This window comes from Anas platyrhynchos, chromosome 21 (assembly GCF_047663525.1).
Source record: "Anas platyrhynchos isolate ZD024472 breed Pekin duck chromosome 21, IASCAAS_PekinDuck_T2T, whole genome shotgun sequence".
NCBI classification, from domain to species: domain Eukaryota; kingdom Metazoa; phylum Chordata; class Aves; order Anseriformes; family Anatidae; genus Anas; species Anas platyrhynchos.
In genome coordinates this window covers 11,826,102-11,852,873 of record NC_092607.1, presented here as the reverse complement: position 1 = coordinate 11,852,873, position 26,772 = coordinate 11,826,102, and the positions used below count along the sequence as shown (strand labels likewise).

The following is a 26,772-nucleotide window of genomic DNA, read 5'->3' as shown; positions in this document are numbered from 1 at the left end:
AACTATGCTCACCTGAATGCAGTATTTCTCTTGTATTCAGGATAATCATAGCTTTCTTTCTATAGCTGCTACCTGTTTCTGACCATCTTGTACAGCATCCAGCAGTCAACTAAGCTATTTTTGAACATTTTTCCTGTTAAACGAAGATGCCAGTGCCAATCTATAAAAGTAGTACCTAACATGGATGCTGTCACAAAACAGAAAAATGTTTTCTGCCACAAAGTGATTTATGGCATTGTGAGATTGTTGAATCACTGCTCTATTTCACCAGCCCCAGCCCCCCCTCCCCCTCCCCAGTTAATAGTGTTGCCTCAGGTAGGAGGGGAACCCAAAGCAACCCACTGCCCCCATTCATGCTCCCTCCTAGTGCCCCAGTGCCCACACAGTAGCCCTGTTCATGAGGTTGACAGTGACAAGAAGTGCTGTACTACAGATTAAGTCGGAATTATTTTTATTTTAAACATTTACAGAGATGGAAATAAATACAGGAAGTAGAAGATAGAGTGTGTGCTTTCAAAAGAAATCAATCAAGTTTCCATCAGGCTTCAAACAGGGAAAAAAAAACGTATCCAATAGCTGCTCAAAACTGGCCACTATTTCAAAGGTCAGGGGTTATGCTGAATGGTAATGTCAATAACTGAAGATAAGCATTACAACAGACAAGGATGACAGCTGACATCAGGGAACCAACAGCCGTAACAGACAAAATGGAACCACACCACAACAGGAGAGTCTCATATTTACAACATACTTATACAAAAAACATTTGGAAATATTTAGGGAGTGACTTCTCTGTCCAGCTGTAAGATACAAAAGAAACACTGGAGGGTCTGATGGTTGCATTCCCCTCCTCAGTATCTACAGAATCATTTTAACTTTTGACAAAGTTTGAAAAAAAAAATTGTACTGCAAGAATTTTTCATCCAACTTGAACTTTTCAGTGTTTCTATCCTTGCTTGCCATCAGTGTCATCCATCAGGGCAGTTTGTCAGAAGAGTTTGTAAAGTTCTTCACAGTCCTTTATCGATGGTCTGATCTGTAGGTTGGAAAAGTGTCCGTCCGATGAAGCTTCACTGGGCTAGAAACATCTTGTCCAAATCAGATGCAAAAAACAGAACACTCAGTAAGGCAGAGGTATCATACTCAGCACTTTATAAAGGACTATGTTAAGTACAGATTATGGTCTTTTAATTATACTTATCCCTGCTTTCCCTCCTGCAGAACCAGAAGTTGTACAATTATTTATTTATTTATTTACTTTTAAGTTGACTGCATGTTGAATGAAAAGCATACTTTATTAACTTTTTTTTTTTTTTTTTTTTTTTTTTTGGGGGGTGGGGGTACATCAGAAAAGGGAAAAAGAGCCAATTCAAAAATCATCAGTTCCAACTTAGGTAGAATAAAGTTTCTGCTTACAAAATTTCAGGTGCCTCTACCTTCCAAGGAGTGAAATGTTTCAAAAATTATGTAACTCAGTGTAACAATTATTTTATATTCAATATTTTTTTCTCCAATAATTGAACCATTTCAAAATTTTGGCAACCTAATCTAATTAGAGATGTTAAGGCTGCCATGTCACTGCTGAATGAGACAATGACTTCAGTGTCTTTCCTAATTACAATAAGGTCTGCATGGCTTCCTGTCCACACACCCCCCGAGGGTCAGGATTTTTCAAAGACTTTTACCACATTCTCATGACTAGAATCCCCAAGGATCTCTTTTTAGTTTAACAAGCAAGCTACTTTTCTAAACACAAAACAAGTGGTTTGTACCCATACAATCTATTTATCTTGTGTCAACACAGTGCTGAATTATTGTATTAATAAAGAACTCTATAGTAAGGCACAGTAAGACCAATCCCCTGATTGTGTCAGTGCTGTAAGTAGTTTTCTTCTTGTGTGTCACAGGCTGCCACCAGCAGGTCATCTTCCCATGCCCTAATTTACTGAACAAATTTGAACAGGCATATAAGTGCTGCTTTTATTATTCATTCCTCCATCTGAAACATGTGGGATGTTTGGCTTTTCATGTGCTGCCTGCCCCCTCTAGTGTTCAAAACAGGAAAAGGAAAAAAAAAATATATGGTTGGCTTTTACTTTTCAGATTTTTTGAAAAATTAGAGGATAAGAATGTAATACAGCCACATACACCAGGGATGAGAGAGCCTGCCATTTTTAATCACAATTTCTGATATTTCATATTCTGGAGGTTCTGACCTTTAGAGTCTCCAGCTTTATTTAAAAGAGTAAATATCTAAGATTCATTATTCCTTTAGAAACTCCTAACATCTGAGGGGCTAACAAAAAAGAAGCAAAAAAATATCCTCCAAAAGATTTCCACAGTGTGCTGCCTGTCCCACTTCTATTAAGTGTTCAGTCTGTTTCCTGCTGGCTTTTCCAAAGCTGCCTGTGCGCCCCTCACTGGCCACCCTGTACCGGTAATGTCTCCTTGGTTATCTGAAAAAAAGGTCATAAAATTTGTCAAATCAAGGCTCCCTCCCCAACAGGAAGTGAGATGAGCATGTCCTGATAATAACAAGTCATCCATCTCAAGGTTGGACACGTGCTTCCCTCCATCTGCTAGACAGCAGTGGCAACTGGCTTCAACTGAGCATGAACGATTCATGGGATGGAAAGCTGATGAAATGCTTCAACAGTGCTGTTATCTGATCTGTGCCTTGGCCCTGTCCAGTCCCAGCCCCTTACCTTGCAGGCCGTAGAGTTGGCCAGTGCTGTGCTGTCGTGTGATGTGCTGCCAGTAGGCACTGCGGGGCAAGGGCACCATGGTGCTGAGGGACACGGCTCGCTCGCTCATCTTCATCTGAAGCTGCAAAGCAGTAAACTGATGTGAAGGAGACAGTTGTGCTTATCACACATCCTCAGAGAAAAGACACAACCACACCCTGTAAAGATTTCTAATGATGTTGTCAACACAGCCTCTCCCTCCATCCATCAGCCCGCCCTATACCAGCAGCAGTGACTAACCCCAGTTAGTCTCCACGGGCACACAGCACTCAGGTTAGGAGGCCACGCTATTATTGTGCGCCAAAGCTCACCTTTGTGCTCCCCTGGTCCTGCGCTAGCACTGCTTCCCCTGAGGGGAGTTTTAACTCAAGCAGCTGAAACAGAAATGGGGAGTCAGTGGAAGATAGGAAAGTACTCCCCCTTCAGCAACAAAGCCAACGGAGAGTCTCCCAACTACTTCCCAGCTTCCCAAAGCTAAGTACAACCTTAGCACACCAAGAACCTGATTAGACATATTTCGTGTGAATTCATTAACACACATATGCAAACTGACAAAAGTGTTTGGATTTTATCACAAGCTTCACAGTACAGCTAAAATTCTCTTTCCAAAGCTCTAGCAAACATTAGTTCAAATATACCAAATCTGTACTTGCCTTTGTCTAATTTATAAAGTTGCTTTTTACAAAAAGAGTAAGCTTTTACATTTTAGTTTCACAAGACCTGAGGTGAAAGAATCTTTTACAAGAATTTCAGTATATTTTGGAGCAAAAACAAAACAAGTGAACCAAGCACAGAGAGGAGGCAGATAAGAGACATCATTGAAGTGAGCCATTTTGAAGTTCTTCAGAGGTGCCAGCAACCCTCAACCTCCTCTCTGTATTGTGGATGCTGTGCCTGTGATATCAAGGTAAAATATATGAAAACAAAAGCAAACCCAGACCAACCCTTGCTCTTAAAACACCCACCTCCAAGTCAGTAGGATGCGAGTCCCTGCACAATGCAAGTTTCCACCTACACCACACAGTGTATTTATCACAGCTCCTTCACTGAAGGCCCGGCACCGCCTGCGGTGTCACCACACACAGCAGCACCACAGAAACAAACAACAACCTCCTACTGGAGCAGAACCAGCAGAGCATTGTGAGGCTGGCATTTCCTAATTGGAGATGCTTCTTGGGTGGTTCGACTTACTGGTGAGTTGAGCAACAAGCTAAGGCAGTTTGAGCAACATGTCTGCTCTCAGGAGAGGAGCAAAAAAAAACAAAAGGGTATCTTCAGAGGAAAAGGAGAAGCAGCTGGGGAAAGAAGATAAAAGACACAGAAAAGGGCCAGAAGAGGTGCCCCTCCTGAACTCAGTCAGCATGGGAAGAAATTAAAAAACCTGCAGCTGGAGAAAAGATGCTATGTCCTGAATACACGGCACTTCATCAAAACACCTCGGACTGTGAGCTAAAGCAGCCTAAATGATGATTGATTTCATTCTCACAATTAACCTACTGTATCTCTGTGGCAACCAAAGAAGTAGGAATAGCTTGATAATGACCTGGCTTTATTCCTTGGAAGCACCCACCACCGTAAGCTGGTCAAAACCTGCCAGAATTGATATGCTGGAACACGCACGAGCACTGGCTGCAAGCAGAGGACCAAATGAGACATGTAACTCCACGTATCATTAATATAACAAATAATTTGTTAACTGGAGGGCACCTAATCCATAGCCTCTCACCCTCTTCCTCCCAGGGGATGGTGCTGAAATGGTATCAGGATCCCCAAAGCGGTTCAGATGCAGCTCCTTCCACACATGTCAAGGATCAAATTATGCCAAGTCACACTTAAACCAAAGGAGAAGCAAAGAGGGCCAACACAAAGCCACCTCAGAGCTCTGCTGGCTACGAGCAATCCATGGAGAAAGGGGATGGAGAAGCTGCACACCCAAGCAGCAGCAACCAGAGCTGAAAACAGCCAGGGAACTGCGATGCCACCTCTTGTCGCTTCTTGGCACCTGAGTGAGAGATGTGCTGAGCTACACTAAGGCAGCTCGCTGGGGCTGGGTCAGGTGCTGTTTGTTCCCACAAGTCCCACATAAGTCCCAGGGAAGGAAGAATAAGTATCTTCTTTTTTGTGTCCTGCTTTAGCAAGCAGCAAAGCTAGCATGAGACACACACTTTTCTTTAAAAGAAAGGAAAAAAAAAAAAAAAAAAGAAAAAGGAATTAAAGAAAGAGCAAGAAAAAAGTTTTTTCTCTCAAGATGGAATACACAATTCTCAAAGACTTTGCAGAGCATGTTGTTTTTAAGCAATGTGCACTATGTAAACCTTCATCTTGGGACACCCACATGGAGAGCGTTGCTATGTTTTTGAGGTGATTTTCTTCCTAATGAAGTAAATTTATTAATACTATTAATACTCAACAGTAATTAAAATAAAACAGCTTCAGAAATTAAAGGGCACTAACGCATCGCTGTTGTTTTGAGTGGCTTTCTTTTACTGTCTTACGCTATTAGTCAGTATTCTTTCACTCCAGAAGTTAATGAGCACCTTTTCCACTCCTAATTATCAATCTCTCTGGAAATGGTCAGAGAGGATAGCAGGCCCTAGCCAAGACTGACGTACTCGTACATCAGATGGATCTAGCACAGAGCACACTCCTCGGTTGTAGAGAGGGGAAGAAGAGTCAGCCAAAGCTGCCAGTAAACCGGCTGATAATATCTTTCTCTGAAGCGCTGAGCTTTAGCTGCCAAAACGGAGAGGTTCACTGTTATTACTTCTTAGCGAGATGTCAGGCTGTAATGTCTTTTTCTAAAGCAACCTAAACCGCAACCAGGCAGAGATGACAGCAGTCAAGTCACAGCACTACTCCTGTCAGTTTTCATGGCAACCAAATATTCATGACAATATGTCTACAATTTGAATAGATATTTTCATTTTATTGTCTGGCAGTGCAAAAGCGAAGGGAAAGGAACAGTTGGGCGAGGTGAGTTACCACTGACCAGAACGGCTTCATGCATCGCTAAGCAGAGCCAGCTCTTTTTTGCCTTTAAAAGAGAAAAGGGAGATCTCTGAATTTGCTGAAAAGGAAAATAAATAACACCCACTTGTGAACGTGTGTCAGACTCCAGTCAGCATATGCTCAGACCTCACCAGAAAGCCACAGCACATGAATAGAAAGTGTCAGGCTGAGGCTCTCAGCTGAGGAACCCCTATCACGTCAATTTTCCACATGCGTTTCAGCAGCCAGAGTCGGTTATAGTCACAAACTGAACTATAAAGCAAGTGACTGCTAGGGAGGTGACAGACACATTATAGCCCACGCTCTCAACAGTACTTGGCAGCTTTATTTGCTCTTTCAGCATGGGACATTCAACTCCCTTTTCTTGCACAGTCTCCAGAAGCCCTCAGGTAGCTTAATACAATCTTCACCTCCATCTCAGATGATCACATCAGTGGTAGCAGAGGCCAGGATTTCAGCTTAAAACAGAAGATGCTCGGTGAAGACTTAATTTCTCACCACCAGTCTTCTACTTTTTTACTTTTATTTACCCTTTCAGTAAACAGTAGCTCAAGCTTCACTGATACAAAATTTCACACGGGGTTAATAATTCTTAGAGATAAAAACAATGTAAGACAGCTCAGACAGCTGAGCATGAAGTGCAAATATCTAAAATAAACGCCTTTTTGATGTTTTCAATCAGAATTAAAATACAGGGGAAATAAATCAATTTGAATGATGAAGATGACCTTTACAAAGTATTTTGTAAATTGCAAAAGTAGCTAGCTGATTTGTACACTGATATAATGGTCCTCTGTCCAAAGCTGTAAATCTGAGTATCCTTGAAACCAAGAGAATGGACTAAGTCTTGCTGAGCATTTTGGAATCAGACACTTCTATGACAGACTTGGGAAACTCATGTTCAGGGGCATATAGACTCATCTGAAACAATTATATTCAGCTACTAAATTACAAGACTTCCAGTTCGACAGGAATATGTTCTTATTCCCCATTTAGCGCTCTAGTGTATATAAAACTAGATTTAGAGGGGTGGGGGTTGGACACAATATTCATGAAAAAGCTTTTCGAGGTTGTACAGCTGCTCTCTATTGAAACTGTGCATCTGTTGACTGTATTGGCACTTGTATATTGGAAATTTTTACAGCACAGCATCAGACACCACATATTAAAGATGCTATTACACAAATGTAAAACCACCATATATGAAATTGCCCAAAAGCCCATTCATTTCAGGAGGCTACAATTAATTAATTTCTCTCTTCTTTGGAACTGAAATTGTACTCTCAACAGGTTGTACTGCTGCTGGTGTGCTACAAATGTTTGCTAGCTAGGCTGACCTAGGCTAGGTCAATTTTAATCTGCTTAAATTAATTACTAACAAGTGCTCATCATCTACTTATCTGTCTCACATTAGATAATTTTAGATAGTCTTGAATAGAATTTGCCTTCTCTAACTGGAAGTAGAAAATTCTTTATTTTGAACAAAAGTCAAAGATAGCAAAAATGGTGTTAGATGATACTTTACCAGGAAAGGGAAAAATACCAGCAATGCTGGCTGCAGATCACCTACTAGCTTTAACATTTTTAACTGAAAGAAAGGAATGTGTCAAGCTTCTTCCTAGTAAGCCTGGAAGGGTTGAAAAACTTACGAGTTCCACAAGTTGTAATGACATTTTCTGCTTTATCTCCACTGAGTCATCTGGTTAATACTGAGATAACTCATCATTACAACTTACCCCTGAAACCAAGATATTAGTAGAATCACTAAAAGGATTAGACATGGATGTGGTTTTGTTCATAAAAATGGAAAGACATAATTCTTATTGCAGATTACATAAATCTATTACTACTGCCTGGAATAGAGATGTTGTTTATGGCCAGGCTCTTGCACAGTTTTCCATTCTGGGTATTTTATACATTCCAGAAAGTCTTATCTTCAGGATACTAATTTTGTTGTTAGAGTCAATCTGTGAGCCCTGTCACGCAGAGACCAATTGTGATACGTCATTTACAAAAGATCCCTTTTCATTCTACAGGTTTCATGAGAAAACAAAGAAATGAAATGGTAATATCTGGAAACATGTTAGATGCAAGTGCCATAAAACTGCTATTCTTCAATGGAATGTTTTTGGAGATCCCACACCATCTCAGTTCTCAGTCCGTATGTTAGCTTGCATCTTACACTCCTACATCTCCTAGCAGTAATGAGTGTCATAAAATGAGTTTTAGACACAAAAAGCATTTGCGGAAAACAGACATCCACTGAGGGATCAGACAAACACGTCTAGTCCTCCCCCACAGTTTAATCTGAACCATATGACTCTATCCAAATCATCCTTCAAGTGTAGACATAATTAACAAATGAAAACTGAGCATGAGCCATAACATTTTGCAAATAGATTGATGATAAATGTTTCCAAACAACAAACTCATGATGGTGATTAATTAAAAGAATATAGCGAGAATGCCGACTATGCTGACAGGAGCTTATCATCTCTGAACTAAGTCACACTTATTTACAGTTTTCCAAATGCAAAAATCATGGACTAAGTTCCCCTATTGTTCAGATTCTTGAAAAGCAATCCCAGTTATATATACTGGCCTAAACATAATAATCGAGATAATTTATTAAGAACAATAATCAGACTGTTTGCTATCTGTGAATCAAAAGACAAAGTCACAGTGAAGAAACACCATTCACTGGTGCCCAGTGCAGAATAACAAGCATGGTGAGCAGCCATACCATTGAATTTTTCACGCTCTGTAACAGGCGCTCATGTTGTTCTGCTATGGCCAGAGCAGCCGAATGAACCTTCTGATAGATTGCTTCCCCATCTCGTGTCTGAAAGATGAATAGTCCTTCTCCTGTGTCACACATTCTGCCAAAGCAAGAACAGACGGGATCCAAATGTGAGATTTTCACTTGCTCACGGTGATCTCAACTTTACCTTGCTGCTCTAGAAGCGTTATTGCACAAGCGGTAGGAAAGCAAAAGGTTGTTGAAATATGGAACAAAGTTATCTATATGGGCTTTAACAGCCCTAGTCCAACCTCACTGTTTTAATCCATACTGGTATTACTCTTCTCAAACACAGACCCAGGTGAGTATCACTAATTTCTCAAAAGTGCTTAGCCTCTAGAGAGTTCATGCACAACACCCAGGTTTATAAATTTTAGACTAAAAGGTGGGATTAATTTGCCTTCTTTCCCTTTCAGACTTTCAATATTGCCTGTAATGAGTTTTGCAGTTTTGTCTTCCACTTGAAACCCTAGATACATTATCCTTAGCATCCCAATTGCATTGTCTTGCAATGACTAATGCATGATCAATGACTTAAAAACATCATATCCTTTTTCCTGAGAGAACAAAGTTCTGCAGCAATACAGAGTATAAGCATTTGAATGCCTTTTCTCTCTCCAGATAAGTTAATTGTAGGATGAGATTCTCTTTTACTATTACAATTCTTTAATTTGCTTATTTAAAATAATGCAACCATAACCCTTTGAAAGAATTTGGTAGTTTAGTTCAATGAACCAATGCTCCAACTTCAGCCACACAAAGACTTCAGCTCATTAAACATAAGCTGCAGGAAGCAACAGAAAACAGCATCTCTAAAACAAGGAACTGCATTCAAATTTCTTATAAACCCATTTGTCAAATAGATAGAAAACAGGAATCCCTTCTCCATTACTTTATTTTGCTTCTGGGAAACGACTTGGAAACACTCGTCTACCCTTCAAATGCTTATCTTTGCACAGAACTGCTTAAAATCTGTAACTCCATGCCCAAAGGCCCATGTTGTACAAATTTTGGAATGATGTTCACCTTTTCTTCACAAACATGTCTATCTGATCCACTGTCTCATATACAACTCTTGATTTAAGAACAAGCCTATACATAATATACAGTGCTGTCAGCCTCCACCTGGCATCCTCTGGGATAGCACAGCTCTCCCACCCCATCGTCAGGCACCTCCTTTGTTGAGCCATTTCTTCCATTCAAGGTGCAACCTGGATTTAAGAGCTATTTTTATTTGTTTTAAATATTAGTATTAAAACCTTTATTTTAACAGAAGGTACACAACCAGCCCTCTGTCTGAAGATAAGCTCCCACATCCTTCGACAGCCTTCAGAAGCTGTCCAGAGCACCACCAAGGAAAGGAACACACTACAGCAAACACACACCTACCTCCCTGCTTCAAACGTGAACCAAGATGGGTCCCGCCCGTAGCGTCGGAGGGCACTTAATGGCCAAGAGATGAGTTTTAGTCTGGGATTCTGGATGTCCCAAAGACAGATATTCTCAAATGTTATCTGCAAGGTACATTCCCCATGCACATCTAAATTAGGGGATGGCATCAAATACACATTGAATCTCTCTGGGAGAAAAACAAAAGGTTAGTCTAAAATCCCTGCCCATTAACTGTGCAAGTCATTAAAGGAATTTCCTACTTTCCACCTCTATTACAAGATTTTATTTCCACTTTGAACAATTATTTCAAAAACAAAGACTCAATTCCTTCCAATAACTCAATAAACTCTACGTTTGGAGCAGTTAGAATGCTACACTTCAAGGGCACCAAACATTTGGTCATGTGTTGAGATACAAAAGAACTGCACCATCATGATCTTGATATTTGCAAACAATATAACTGTGTGCATGAATAAATATATTGCAAATGCTTTTGCGCATATAATTAGTTAATTTGCATAGGAAAGTGAAGTAGCCATGGGCTCAGCTTTTGCATGCAATTATTATTATTATTTATTATTTGCTTTACAAAGTTGATAAATGGCCTCAGTCAGAGACTGAAAGTGTTGTACAGACATGATACAAGGAAACACAACAAAAAGACAGTCTCCATCTCCAAAATCAGCTAACTTGTTTCAGAAATAAAAGAGTTATTCCAAAATAATTCTAAAACCCTGAATTGCAGCACTTAATTACCACGCTCATTATCTCTGGCAGTAATAAATATATATATATATAAACAAGAATAGTTAGGAAAAACAATTTTTGGTACCAATTTATTTTGAATGTTCACATGCACAATCCAAAAGACTTAAAAATAATGCAATTAAAGATTTAAAAGGTCAGTATTTTATATTTTATGTACCTACCACTCTGCTCCCTCTCCACTCCTGATGCAAGCAAGTCAGGCTCTCCAAGACTAATGTCATTAATCCGTGTTCCAAGACACTCCATCTGCAGTACCTTGCACCACTCATCTGCCTCAAGTTCTGTATAAATGCCCAGAAAATCTGTGTGTAGGTATAATACATTTATGATTTCACAATTAATGCTCTTACGCTTTCTCATGTGCATTGCCGTTTTACCCACCTGACTCACAAGCAAAGGTTTTGGAGGTGTCATCATTAAAATATATCCCAACAGCATGTTTCTTTGTGCTTTTTGGCATTCGTGAAATATTCTTCACATTATTGAGCTCTGTGACCTGAAAATAAACACAATTTGGACATTTATGGGGACCTTAAAATATATATATCCATTATTGACTGGAAAAGCTGAAATAAAGAATTAAACCAAGTTGCATAAGATGGAGAAAGAGACAGAGCATGAACATGCCTACGATTGCTGTTAAAAAAATGTATCCTTGATATGAATCACCTCAGGCAATCAACTTGAAGACCCTGGATGCTGAAGCAGTCGTATTCTTGAGTCCTTCCCTATCTGCATGTAAGCTTCAGTGCAATCCAACCTAAAAAGAATTTAAGCCAAGAGGCAGGTAGAATCAAGTAAGACATGAGAAAGACCAATCAGTTGTAACAAAAGAAAAAAAGAATTCATGACAAAAATCTAACACATTCACCCATTTGGAGAAGAAAATCCAATTCCAGGACAGCTTTCATCATGGAGGTCAAAACTGGTGAAAAGCTGTTGTCTGAACTATTTTTGATGGAAAGTTGATGATTCGTTAGAATGGTCCACTAAAAAAAGTTGTAGTATTTAGAAAGCTTTTTATCTTTAAAGATTCACAAAATAAATTCACAGAATTGTCAACACAGATTTCTGTTAACTGGTTGCCAAAAACTGATTGGAAAAATATCTTTCACTCCAACAAAAATGGACACATATATATAGAGAGAGAGGGTATACAGCTTTAACGAATACCTACTATAGTTCCTTCACATTTCTCTAACATTCAGTTTTCACGCTCACCCCCATAAATAACATTCCTAAGTTTGACTGAGTATAAATTCTTCATTATTTTAATTCTTTATAATACGAAGGCTAATACTCCAACATAGAATCAGGAAGCTATATTTAAATATTCATTATTAGAAAATGTTTTTCTGATTCTTTTACATGTTAAGGACTGAAGAGAATAGGAATTTAACAAAAACGTTCCCAAAGCTGTAATCTGCAACTTTAAAACTTCATTACTTTGGTCTCAGTAGTCCTGAGGTGGAAGATTCAGGAACTGCAAAGAGATATCAGTGTTGCAGAGTCCAGCAAAAGAGACTGTTTCTCTAAAGGACCTTGGGTTAACCAACACACCCATTGCATCTCTCTGGCCCTTCATCCTAAAGTCACTTTCTCCTTAGAGTCCATTTATTGCTTTTTCCTTTCAGCACAGGAGTACAGACAGTTAAAAATCACAGTTTGAAGAAAGACCTGAAAAGGTAATCTGTGTATGGAAGGGACGGCAGTCAGCGAGCAACCTATCCCCAGAATAAAAATAAGCAACACACCGATGTCCCCAAATTCACTCTGTGTGCAGTAGCAAAAGGAATAACAAATGAAAGAAACATTCTGTAGGGAACACACCAACCTTCTCCATAGCTGCCAAATTTAGAATTCAGGTTTTTCTAGCCTCCAGGCTCAAAATTTTGAGAAGTTCAAAATTTTGAGAAGTGTCAAAACTGAAAACTTCTTGATTGTACTTAATTTCGCATGAGAATTTTTTACTCTTCCAGGAAATCCTATGATGGAAGTACATCCTCCAGTGCTAACAAGACACTGACAAACTCATTGCTAAATATGACAAATCTGTCATAGCTTATTCCCATCATACTCAGGCACATGACAGGTCAAGCACAAATTGCCAGCTGCCAGGTTCAGCTCTCACGTCCTTCTCATTTGCCAAGAAAATATGCAAATACAAGAGAAAAAAAAATGTCTTTTTCATTCAGGACAGTAACTACTCTGACATTTATACTGAGCACATTCACATTTTCTGCAAGTGGACACACTAATTAAATTGGTACCAGTGACAAAGTACGTATGAACACAAAAGTTAGCAAAAACAGAATTTGGCCACACATTTTGGTAACAAATCATTTAATTGCCTAGGATTTGTCCTAATTGAAAGCTCATTTCTTAAAAATCAGTTGCCTAACACTCCTACTGCTGGATATTGCAGTAATTGTCTCTAGTGTGATGAATCCTAAGGATGCAGCTGTGGGGCTCAGGGAGCTGAAGAAAGGTTTATACCAGAGGGGAAGCAGAAAACTGCTTCGCTTTGCAGTCTCAGGAAACAGAAGTTCTTTGGGCAGCTAGGAGGCTCAGAAGAATCAGCTGGTTTCCTACTGCCCATGCTCCCCATCAGCTCCTGGGGCTACGCAGGGCATGTTGCCCCTCAGCCCCAGGCAGCCTGGCAAGGGAGGCAAAGCACACTGGGCTGTGTGGGATGTTGCTGGCTCTTGCACAGCACTGGAAAAGGACAAACAAACCAATCAGTATCACTAATGACCCTATCTTCAGCCTGAGTCATGCACTTCTGGGCCAGATGAGAGCAGCTCAAAACACTGCTGGGAACATGAGAAGGACAAGATTAGAGCATTTGCTGCCAGTGGATACTAAAGGAGCGTCACTTCTGATCCCAGCTTCTTTTACTAGGACTCCACCCCAATCTCCAGCTCACACCTACATACCCAAAGATTCCTGGCCTTGCGCACCTCTGCTTATGTCTTTATCATACCCATGCTGTGGCTTGTGGACTGGAACATCTCTGAACCCAAACACCAGGACTGAGATTTTCTCCTGCCAGTATCTCGTATACCTGCATCTGCCCTCTGGTCTATGGCTTCACATCAACAGCTGCTGGTCATTCCAATTTGGCCATTCCAATAAGATCTCGGCATACGGAGTAGAACAGAAACCACAGCCATACCTAGCAACCAAATTTTTTCTTTTGCTTTAGTTCTCCCAGTCAAGAAAACCTCACCATATCACACAGCAGCTCCTCCTTCACCCCATAGCCCACAACAGCAGTCATTTCTCCTCTCCCTGCGTGAGGAAAGTCAATTTATGCTACAATCACTTCAGGGGACCACTAAGGAGTTATGCATAACTCAAGGTGAATAGAAGCATGAGGGCAGATGTCTTGACCAGATAGCATAACACCCAACTGGATTTTCCTTTAGAAATGACTAAATATAGAATTGCGAATATAATGGCCTCATTGTTTTGGAGTCGAGAATAGCCATATTTTTAGCCTTCTTATAAAATGCTCTGACAGGCTAGGTAGTTACAAATAAGTACTTTCCTACAGTAATCTCAAAGGCAGAGTAATATATTCCAATAGAGATTTTCCAAGACACAGCTCATGCTTGAAATCCCAAAGTTCATCCTTCTGAACACAAATTTATTTTCATTTGATTATGCCTTCTCCTACACTTGCTCTGTACTCCCTCTAACCATGCTGTGTTATGAGGCAGACAATGCAGATTACTGGAGACATTACTTATCTTATACATTGCCTTCACAGTATTCACAGAGGTCTATTTTGCTTTTCCGAGGTATCAACCAGCAGTTTATTCATCTTTCTAAGGGAAAACTGTCCCTGTGTCAACATGATGGCAGGGGATAGAAACATAGAGCCCACTGTGGTGTCAGTGCAGGCCCAACTCAGGCTGAGGGGCTTGTCCCTGGCCTGCAGAGTGCGAGTTTGGGGAAAGAAGAAAGGCTGCAGAGACATGACTGAAGCCATAGCCTGAAAAACAGCTAAATTATATATGGAATTTTTCGATGTTGTTACAAGGCTCTAACTCAAGATTCTTCCTCATCACTTTGTCCCTGCCTTCAAGTACTCTGTGCTGGGATAGGTGAGGAGGCAAAGGAGACCAACCCAGTGTAAGTCCACACACTACAGACAGGTGTGGTAAGTTGGTGCCTCCAGGAATCACCTCATGTACTGTGTGAACACAGAGTGACTGTACTGAAAAGCACTGCTGCCATGTACCACAAACACGTTCCTCCTGAGAGCTCTGGCTCACAGCCTAGTCAAATAAAATTGCAGGTGATTGCATCCCTTGAGTGTTATCTTGAAGATGTACTGAAATCAATAGTGTTGTGTCATTAATTTCACTTATCATCAAATCATTTGTAACTCATGTTTTAGCCATGAACTGGGAGAAAGGGTATTTATATTTGGAGAACTGCTAGCTACAACAATCAGCAGCCTGGGGATTATTTTGTTCTGCACTGACTGCTTCAGAGTTCTTGCATAATGGCATTTCACACCATATAATCTGAAAGTCTTCACATACATCTGAAAACCTCCTGATTGCATTTGTTTCTGTAGAACTTTACAGGCTGAGACCAAAACATCTCACTCAAGCGTACTGGACAGGCAGCCCTCAAGCCTGACCTCTGCCCAGCTCCAAATATCTACAGTGACATGCACATAGTCTTGTCTCTTCTCGGGTGGTTTCAGACCAAGGTTTTCTGCAGTACATGACTTAGTACACACAAAGAACAACAGATGGACCAAACCTGGATCTCTGGAAACCCTTCTGAAGGCTATGGCACAAGTGATAGCATCCAGACAAATTCAGTCTTTCGGCTCATGGATGCTTTAGGTCCTGGATACAACCCTGTGGCACCTGATTTTTATGGCTGGCAAAAACAGTCAGTAAGCAGCTGCTCTCTCCTCCTTTTGGGGGCTGAGCTGCTGGAGTTGTCTTCACCTTTCAGAGGTACTCTGATATGGTACCATCCCCCTTCTTGTAAGACCCATTTTCAGCCAAGAAGCTGTTCCTGCTGCCAAGACTCAACAGCGCACCTGTGCTCCTAAGGGAGAGCTTGTCTAAAGATCACTTGTTATTTGACCTGCTGTGCCACCCAGCAAGGTGCTGCAAAATGCCATCATTATCCCAGGTGCCTAAATAGCCTCCCTGTTGCTCACACTTATGCAACAGATGGTTCAAATTGTCTGGCACATATGCACCAAATTCACACTAAGTGGCAGGCTGCTAACATCCCCTCCACTGAGCTTTTGGAAAGGAGTCAGAAACAGACACCAAACACCTGCAAGTATTCGAGGCTGAAGTTTTATTTTTTGCATTTTTGAAATAACTCTCCTCCTGATAGACTCTTGCAACAGAATGTTTTCATAGTTAAATACATTTGTTTTATTTGTCTGAGATTAATAAGTAGAGTACCTTCCCTTACATACTTCCACCCTCCTCTTTACAGTCAGGACTCTTTTACATTAAGATGAAAATCCATATAACTGAAGTACATTTCATCAGATTAAAAACTAAAATACTTGCAGAGCTGTGTGGTAAGAGTCCTGAATCAGGCTCAGGGATTAATCATTCATTTCTTGGCCAACAGTACTAACAGGCAGAGCTTCACCCTGACCAGATACACTCAAGAAAAAATTCTTCTGTTACCTTCTCAAACATGCCAAACACACAGTTGACTAAAAATGATCTTAGCAGCCCTGTGAATTCAAATGACTGTTTGAATTAGGACATAATTCTCAAATATGGGTAGCCTTTCAGAACAGAACACAAGGGATCATATTTATTGCCTACACAACTGCCACATTCAATGGTTTGCAAGTATCTCATGCTTTAATCTTAATTAAGGACTTTATGCTTCTGTCTCAGCTTGCTGGAAATTCACTCGGTGAGGGCTGCAGACAGAATGCTTCCTGGGACACCCCAAGGAATATTTACTGGTAAATGCCACTGCACTAATTCCAGCCCAACCCTGTTTATGATGCAAGATAGGCCTGTGCACATCTAACTTACTACTTACAAATAACATACTAAAATTGTATAGAGAGATTATATATACATATAAAATCTATGGCCATGCCTGTATCTCCATTTATTCAGTGGGGAAATCTCTAGTTTAGAAAAGCTGCTAATTTTCACTTGTTCAGGTACAGGATTGCACACACCCCACCATACCCCACTGTATTCCAATGCTGCCTTTTTGAAGAAACTGAAGCCAAAAATAACTCCCAGCTCTAGGGATTCAGTTTTTACCACCGCTCTCAGAAGCTGCTCCTTCACTCACCAGAGCAGGGGAGCTGTACACAATACCCACGGCTGCTGGTGACCAGCTTTCTGTCCTCGTCATCCCCTCCAACACATACCTGACCTCCAGACTTGTGCTGAGCCTTGCTGCATGGCATTACAGTGAAGATACCAAAATACCCTGACAAGTTGCTTTAATTTTTTTAAAGCCTCAAACCAGACATTTTGTTTGTAATAAGTGATAGTATTCATTAAAACAAATGTTTAACAGCCAGTTATAAGTAGAGTGGTCATACTTTAAACGTTTAATTTGCTACTGGTACAGTTTTGCATTAGAAAGCCTGAAAAACAATTACAAATTACACAATTCAATTTTCCAAATGGATTATTCCATAACTAGACAGAAAGACTGTTTAAATTGCTTCTGCTGTTTCAAGGCAAGATTAATACAATCGGATTAAAACTTAGACCCCCTCGAGGAATCAGTGTATTCCTGTCAGCAGTATGCAATTAGTTGGTTCTGTATTGGAATATTAAGGATTCTTCTGGCACATTTCAAAATCCAAACTCACTTGGAGAAAGAATTTCTTCATACCCCCAATATTATTTTGCTAAAGCATATGGTAATTTGTGGATGACTGTTTATATTTACCAAATGAAAACTAGAGTTACCTGAAAGGCAATTCTCTGCCCAGATTTTGTTGCCTGGATCCTAATTATTTTCATTCCCTTGTGGGTCCAAAATGAATTAAGTGGGCAATTTGCTTTGTGTATGCAAATTTCCAGTTCACTTCCTAAGCTACAGATGACTGTTCTCAGATGACCTGTGTTTTAATACGCTTTAACCTTTCCATGTTAAAATAAAATAAAATAAAAAAAAAAAAAGAGAGAATGACATTAGAAAGTATAAAAAGGTCAATATTACACAAAAGGTATTATTTCTTTTGTTGCTTCAAAGTTCCCTGGACAATGACTTTGCCAACTAAGTAGAAGTCTCGATACTTTAGATCGCATTTAATAAGAGAGACAGATATAGATGGGCTTAACTTATAATGACTGGAATGTTTTACATAAAAATAGATGTCTTACATACATACATGATTTCTAAGGAAGCATATACCCTGACAAGCAAAAGTTAAAATAATTTAAGAGGTGAATGTCCAAACCAACTGGACCTAAAGTAATGAATGAATTTCCTTTGTTCCAAAATAAACCTCTAAACCCAGGTAGCTAATTGTTATCAACCCTCTAGATGGGTAAGAGTCCTCAGACTACTGGTATGGCAACAGAACGATGACAGCAATGCAAAGAAAGTGAGTTGAGGGAGGCACCAGCCATAGGGCAGGGAGAAGAAATGGCATCACATCAGCAAGATGAGAGTGGCAAGGACATCAAAATTAAGCCTCCAGCACAGGGCTGCAGAGCAGGACATAGAAATCACGTCTCTAGATATGAACAACCTGGACCCCCTGGTATGACAGCAACACTGCTGAGCTTGTGACCCAGGCTTCAAATGGGTAAGGGAGAAATCTCGACTCAATGTTGACAAGATGATGTACATCCCAGCCTGTGCCTACTCCGAGTCAGTGACTGGTACTGCCATAGTGCCAGAACAAATGCCCCAGACTCCTTCCACTAATAAATTGAAGTAACATTTGCACTTTAATTCATCACAGAAAAAAAAGCAACGAAATGAAACAATTTAACACTTCAGTGAAAGAGGCAGGTGCTACTGAAATATTAGCTACATTCATCATTTTTCGTTTTCTACCCTTTACAGTCTGATGATGGATTAAACCCTTCCAGAGACTGATGGGGTGAGCAAGGGCTCCTCAGTTTTCTAGATTTGATGCTGCTTTCAACAGCATTTGAGAACTACTTTAGAACCCAAGTAGGAAGTTAACAACTGTATTTCTGAAACATTGGTAATCTGTTAGTAAGGTTTTCCTCTTACACCATCATCTATCAGGCTGAACTACATTCATCCTTAAATTCATTAGCAGCATCTTTTGACACAGCGACACTTGGTGTGTTAACAGGACTGCCTGGGCTCCTCATTTTTAGGATTAATTTTGTCAGAGATGCTGAGAAGCAGCCTTCTGTCCAAAAGTGACAGAATTAAAATAGTCACCAAAAGGCTCTGCACAACACCAAGCTATTAGAGCAGCTGCTCTTGCTGACCAGCTGTATATAAAGACAATAGCAGGGACTATTCTAGACCCCTGGATGATGTCATGAGCATCAAAGTCCCATTAATATGATACATCAGGAACAGGTGAGAAATAATGTTAACTGAAGACTGCCATATTATTTTTTGTTTGATTTTTAATCATTAAATATTGTTTTTACAAGACCTAGTTCAACTACAGTGTAACACGGAGTAGCAGTGACATGTTCTCCTCTTCCAACACCTCATATTTAAAACTGCTGGAAGTTGCATCATTCACCACCTTAAAAATTCCACACATTTACAAAGCTTTTTAAAAAGATAAAGTCATTTTAAACCATGTGTACTCTTTGTAAGTTAACACATTTTAGCCAGAAAATACTAATATTCATTAGCTTCAAGTAAGGTTTGTTAAAAATAACCAGCACCTGTCAACTTTTATAGCTGATGACTCTAGAACTAGACGTCCTCAGTTTCCATCACAGTGGAAAAAAAATGGGGACAATGCAGAGCCCCACTGACAAACAGAAACTGCAGAAGGACCAACCCACCACCCTGAGCAATCACACTTGAACAGCTCTGCTTGGTTAGCACCATTTCATTTACAGCCTGCCAAGGACACTAAGTGTGGAGAGCAAACACTGATGGCATCACTCCCAGATCAGCTCACAGGAACAAACACCTTGCTGCCAGTTCTTCTGCCCGTCTGCACCCCAGGGGCTCCCAGCAAGCTCACCCGACCCACAGGCTGACATGGTGCTGGGAAGAGACACCTCTCCATTTCCTACACGAGGATGGCAGAAACGCATTGCGTGCTGTTAGATCTACGTGTACATACCCAGGACCTGAAGCAGACAGAAGCTTAGGAGAAGGGCTCAGAGTGACTGAAGCTGGCAATCTAGCTTGGCAAATCCAAAACAAAATGTGTGTGTATATATTTTATACACACACATATATAAGCTGAGATTGATCATCTCAGGCATTTTCAGCACAAGACTCAGACTCCAAGACACCATCCCCCCCCACACACAGACACACAAAAAAGGAGACTTACAAAGTAATCTATTAATTCACTATCTGGAAACAATATTCCTGGGAGCAAACATTGCATTCAAGCAACATACATTCAAGTGCATTTTACTCTTCCAACAGAGAAGTTTCTCTGCTTACTTCCCCTTGATACATTTAGGTTTTGGCCTTCATCCTAAAGCAAGCCCTAGATTGGGCTAAATTCTGATAAAAAGAACTTGGCTGAGGTTAGGTGCAAAACATGATATTTTAACGATGTCTTATGCTTTGACAACGTTTCTCAAACCTTCAGCCAAGACTAGGGTTTGCTACAATACCTGTTAATAGTACAATCTGACTATGTATAATTTCAGAACATTCAAATTTTGAAAGCTATACATACAAACTTTACAGGTACTAAAATAAACAATGAATTCCCAGGGAATGGCTATGGAGTTTGCTTATTTATTCCTGTTAAATAAGCTACCAGAGAACTCCAGCTATAGAAGCTGCAGTAGTTGAACACTGACTTAACTATAGGCTAAGCTAAAAGGTAATGGGACTTTCACGGTGCTTTGGTCCACTGGTCCAGATGCAGGAAACTGCTGTTACTTTACACCTGTGACAAATAAGTGATCACCTACATATCTTCTTGAAAGAAAAAAAAAAAAAAGCCTGATTTAGACTCCTCTTGGATTTCATATCCACTCCCTAATCTGAACCTCAAGCCAGTGAGTGCTGCTGATATATTGCATTAATACAACAGAGGAAATACAGATTTGCATCAATAATTGACAGAACTGTACTAATATAAATGCAATGTTTCATACAGCTGGAAATCATCTTATACACACACTATGCAATCCTCTCACACATCAAATGAAAAAATACACTTCTCATTACTTTTGAAAGTTCCTTAATAAAAATTTGAATGAAGTATTTCTGGGCATGACTTACTACAAATAGCCACAGGTTTTATGATCAATCAATTACAAATTACATGGCATGTAGACAGACAAGTCTGAGTTCAGATTCAGTATTCCCTCAAGATTTCCTCCTAAACGTACGTCAAAGTGAATAAGTGCAGATCAGCCTCAAGCTGAGTTGTGCTCCCTGACTCCTAGCAATTTATGCACATAATTCCTAATCTTCTAATATATTAAGCTTTTGCCAACAATGATTATAAATTAAAGGCTTTCTCATTTTCATCTCTGTGCCCAGAAGAATTACACATGTAAAGTCTCAGATGAATATGAAATGTGCACAGAACACCAGGGAAGTGATTTGAGGGAAAAACTGCATTCTTTTTAATACCAGTGAATTTAGCAAAGGTTTTCACATCACTGTACACTGCCTGCATAATATAGATTTGCATGTTACCTATCATTTCTGTAGCTGTGTAATACACAGATGCAAAATCCAAGTAAAATGGGAACCTCTAAGCACGTGGCTTTTTTGAATTCACATTACTGTGCACGTTTGTTACTGCAATTATGAATAGTACTCATTCTGAAGTATTTCAGATGTGATTTTAAAGGAGAAATGATCAAGATGAGGAGAGGAAAGGTCATCTTCTCCAAAAATAGTCATTTTCCATTACCTTAGCAAGATGGTTGCTACAGAGCAGGAAAGTGAATGCTTAGTCTGCCTCTGCTTTACCAAATGAAGGAACATACATGTACCAATAGGTTTAGAACCTTGATCATTAAAAAAAAAGTAAAACCTTGATTGTTTTAAAAAAAAAAAAAAAAAGGCCAATTAATATGTGACAACTTCAGATTTTACTGCTGGTTGTATGCAAAAACAAGTCTGAGAAACAAGCATATAATCAAGCCTTACCTTGTGATAGCATCTAAAATAAGCAGCTCGTTCATCTGAGAATTTCTCCAGCCTCTTTGGCCCTTTGCTTGAAGCTTTTTTGAATACTAACCAGCATCTCTGGTAAATCTAGAAACACAAGAGAGTAAACTTAGCATCTCCAATGACTTGAATATCACTAATATTTGCATAGAAGTTAGACTCATAAATCAGATGCTGTTCTGGAGCTAAAATTAATGGCTTTCAGTAGTTTAGACAAAAAGTAAGATCAAGCTAATGGACAGTTACATCATATTTCTTTTGAATTACAATACAATCACAAATTCTTATTAAGACAATGGATGCTTGCTTGAAAGGTGCTAACAAGAGCAAGCTGTAATCATCAGACTTATAATATGCAGGGCTATATGGGAAGCATATTTTCAAAGTAAAGTTTTTTTCAACACATTTCTATGTTAATTTGTTACTGGTTGAGGTCTTCTATGCTTAAGACAGATGTGAGGAAAGCTCAAGCACACAGGTAGGAGTGCACCTTCCATCAGATCAGTGCAACAGATAAAGCTATATGTGTATACAGTACATAAAAGAGTAAGGGTGGTTACACAGGGAGAAAGAATTACTGGCTAATGAAGATGACAGAACATTTAACTGTAGAACCAAGAATTTTGGAAGTGGCATTTTGTTTTCAAGGTTCAGCTATTTAAATTCAAGTCACTCGGGACAGATTCTGCCTGTGCAGAGATTAAAAAAAAAAAAAAAAAAAAGTTTTCTGCACCTGGAGCATTACGCCAATTCATTTCTCAAACTTCTGCCCCCATTTCTTTCAATCTTCCCACCTAGTCCTTAACCGTGCTGCACTTTCTGTCATCCTTTTACATTCAAAACTTAGATAGCATACTGTCTGCACAGGGGGAAAAAAAAAAAAAAAAAAGAAATTTGAACCTTGCCAACTGTTCACAGCCTACATTTAATCAGTAATTCAAAAGTAACACCTGGTAAGTTAGAAATAAAACAAAACTGCCACTAAAATTAGTGTGATTTCAAACAAAAAAATTGATCAGCCATTATCAAGTAGTGCACAGCTCTGGCAGAGCTCCAGGCTAGCACAAATGGACTGCTCAGTGATGAGATCCATCAAAACATCTCACTGCCTCCAACTACACCAGTACCCAACATGCAACTAGCAGACAAGGCAACTCCATCCTTTAATCCTTTGATGGGTTTCTAACTAATGCATTCAGCACAAAACAATTATGTCCATGAAAAGTACCTATAACTAAGTAGCTGTGCATGAAAATGATTGCTAGTTGACCAGTTGTGCTTCTTTCACTGGCTTTTAGCTGTTTCTATAAAGCTGTTCAGGGAACCATATTATTCCCCCCAGCTTTGTTATTCTGCCTTGCATGTGGACACTCATACTCCTTGCCCACTTGGCTGCAGAAATATTTAGCATATGGACAGGCTGCTCTGATGCCAGGCACCAGCTGAACCTATCAAGATTTTCTTCCAGTTTTCCAGATTATTGGCCAGTCAACATGTCCTGTTTAATGCAAGGGTTTGAATTGAATTATTCAAGAATTACTAGACACTGACCAAAATGAGAGCTTACTACCAAAAATTCAGATACGTACCCACTTCTACTGGAAGATACTTTTCTAAATTTACCTTCTGAGAAAATCTTGTTTGTCATGCCCAGATAATCTCAGCACATCTGACAATAAAAGCTTTCCTACCCTCCCTCCCCCAAAGTCATTCAAAAGTTTGAAGACCCACCTTTTGCTTTCCAAAAACCTACAATTTTTAAGTTTAGCAATTAGTGAACAGAGTGCTTTAGTAATTAGTCACTATACAAACATGAGGATAAGAACTATAACATGATGATGTCCTACTCAGACAATTTGCACTCAGTATTGCCTCTTTGGGGCAGTAAACATCTCAAAGCTGTGGCTCCAACATAGAGCTCAGCAGCACATGGAATTAGACACCAAATGAGAACAATCTTCTGCAAAAACACAGAAATAGAGCTTTGTTCTGCCTTTGGTCAGGTACGAAACCAGGACAGTTATCACCTTTCCAAATGCCACTGGAAACATAAGTACCACTAACACTCAACTCCACTCAAGCATGGTTGGTGGCTATAAATTGGTGCTACTGGAATTTGTTACTGTAGTTCAACAACAACTAACCCCAGACTAATTCTTGGATTTAGATTGGGAACATGGCACAGCTGGGAGGGAAAAAAAAAAATCACACCAACTGTTACATGTAAGCACCTCCAAGGATGCAAAAGCCAAATCATCCTCCAATATAAATACTGAGTTTTTGAGTTGTGGTTCTGCTCCCATATTACAACAGTTCTCTGTCATAATATAATATGCTAGTGCCTTTAGGACAAACTCATCCCAACCCAAATAATTACAGCTATGAAGAATAAGCATCATTCATAATGCTAACTGGAGGAAAATCAGGTCATGAAGGTTACTTCTCTGAACTTAGTCTTCTTTCAGTATCAAAGAATCAGGTCTCTCCCCTTGTGGTATCTCTAGAGGAAAGCAAGGCCAGAGTAGTAGTGTTCTGTACTGCCAGGTTAAGGTGTTAAGCTGCTTTTTTGGCACTAGATTAGAAAAAAAAAAACACTTAACATGAGCTGCAGTTATGTACAGAAAGATGGCTGAGGCTCACATCCCTCTGAATTTATCCTCTACTATTCATACTGTACTGCACAGAAAATAAACAGCTTCTTTTTGCATTTAAGAGCAGCATTCTCATCAAGAGTTATTCCCCAAAGAATGGGGTAGTTGATGAGTGAAGACGTACGTGGCTTGCAGCAGAATTAATCACATAGGTACTGAAATGTAATTAGTTAGGTGAGCCATTAACAGACCACCTGCGTAATTAGAAAGACTCCATTGCCCAGTTAATACTATTGATACTGCATCTTATCCAATGTTATACTTGCACTACAAATGCTTACTAAGAATGAAGCATTGCTTACATAGCTAGCTCAACACCAGCAGGAAGCTTGCTTACAGTTTTCAAGGGATAAGCTGTAACAATGAATCCTCAGTTCCCATATATTTTATGTAGCCAGTCACTTTGTCTAAGGAATTGTCATTACTCATCTGTCATACACCTGCCTCTTTCCACACTGAAAAGTTTAATTGTATGTTTGCGTAGTACCTGACCGTGCAATTTGGTGGCACAAATAGGGTTCCAGGATGTTAAATTCATAGAAAGATGTTTAAACCTCTCACAAGAAGAGTTTTCAATTCTCCAAAACAATACAGAGAACTACTAGAAACATCAATAACCTCTGTTAGACCTTCTTTGCACCACTGACTTCATTGTGATTCATCCCTCACTAGATCTTTCTCCAGCATTTCCAGCAACAAAACAGATACCATTATTTGATGTTGTGGGTAAAACTAAGGCAAGGTAAAGCATTTAGAGGCAGCACTCAAATGCAGTTATATACTGGACTGTAATAGTAGCTAAAAGTAGTATAAAGTATTGTGGTTTTATTAGAGGTAATGCATAAATTATGAATATATATTTTGGTATTTCATTAATATAAGTGATCTAATTATTAACTCTTGCCTGCTGAGCTTATATGAACAAATTCAAAACGAAGATGCATCCATTCACTTAAAACCTGCATAGTATTTCATTTTTGAAGATGCTGAGATAATTGCCATCAACAACCTATATTATCACTGTATCATTTATATGGCCCCATGACATAAATACCTTGCAGGTAAACAGCCAGCACTAATCTTAACTGAGCATAAACTTCATGATATCCTAAAACTCTAGAAATAACAAATCCAGCAGCATTTGCCTAGAAGCACTGAAAGCCTTTCAATGCAGTCAATGCACAGAAGAGCTGATGATGTGCCCAAGACAGAGAGCTAATCATAGGTCCTGTTATGAGCATATACAAAGCAAGTAATTAGGTCCTTGATGCCATCATGATCAAGTAAGTGTCTGAGACTTGTCAGTATTTCTTCAGGTTGACAACAGCACATGAACTGTTTAGGTCGTTAGAGTTGTTTTGACAGCAACAACAAGAACCAGCCCCAAATCCTCTCAGGTGCCTATTCAGCCATGAATACTTAGCTCACTTATCCTTCAAAATCAACATTCCCACTACTACTACATGAATAGGAATTAGTTGAAAATACTGCTGCAATTACTTCCATCCCAAACACTTGGGCTGACAGTGATTAGATAATCCAAACAGCAAATCAGGATCTGCTGTGCTGAGAGGGAACAGCAACAGCTGTCATTTGCATAACACCAAGAACTTCCACAGCCCTCCCTATATCTTCTGAAAAGCCAAACCTGAAGTTTCATTCAAGCAGCCAAAATTGGCATCTCCTTCCTATGGCCTCTTCTGACAATTTCAGCTTCCAACATCCCATTGAGCGGACAATAACACAAAATGCAAGGGAAATAATGTGACTGTTTATGAAGTGGATCATCTGAAACCATATAGGAGATCTAACATGCACGTCCAAGGTCACATCAAATCAGTTCTATTTGTGGCTTCAAGGATCAGCTGACATAAATCATTACCACAACTGAAGTCAAAGAAGGAGTGACTTCAAAAGAATGATGCAATCTGAGTATTTGGATCTCTGCCTCTCAGTGGTATGCCTTGGAAACCAGGCAGGATTGCTTGGCCATCCTCACGCTCCTTCAGCTGCTGGAAATACACCGTGAAGCAAAGGAGCTATTAACCTCAGCTGGAACTGGTCAGCATCTGGCTGACTGTAGTGGAAAAATTTCTTT

The 26,772-nt window shown here is 39.7% G+C and overlaps 1 protein-coding gene across 11 annotated transcripts in view; it reads right to left on the bottom strand.

The window, feature by feature from the left end:
• Positions 1-434: 434 nt before the first annotated feature.
• DOK5 (docking protein 5) overlaps positions 435-26,772 on the bottom strand; it is a 45,540-nt gene continuing 19,202 nt past the window's right edge. For 4 of the 11 annotated variants that reach the window (XM_013105461.5, XM_013105445.5, XM_021276623.2 and 1 more), the window contains exons 2-9: positions 22,003-22,110; positions 11,095-11,209; positions 10,875-11,015; positions 9,943-10,132; positions 8,497-8,632; positions 3,056-3,118; positions 2,706-2,841; positions 435-1,088 (exon numbers count right to left, since the gene is read on the bottom strand). In XM_013105461.5, the coding sequence (XP_012960915.3) occupies positions 1,021-1,088; positions 2,706-2,841; positions 3,056-3,118; positions 8,497-8,632; positions 9,943-10,132; positions 10,875-11,015; positions 11,095-11,209; positions 22,003-22,110 (957 nt within the window). In that variant the 3' untranslated portion in view covers positions 435-1,020. Of the gene's footprint in view, positions 1,089-2,705; positions 2,842-3,055; positions 3,119-8,496; positions 8,633-9,942; positions 10,133-10,874; positions 11,016-11,094; positions 11,210-22,002; positions 22,111-26,322; positions 26,343-26,772 lie in introns of those variants that run through there. The other 7 variants (XM_021276617.3, XM_027473124.3, XM_027473125.3 and 4 more) reach the window with 7 other exon arrangements.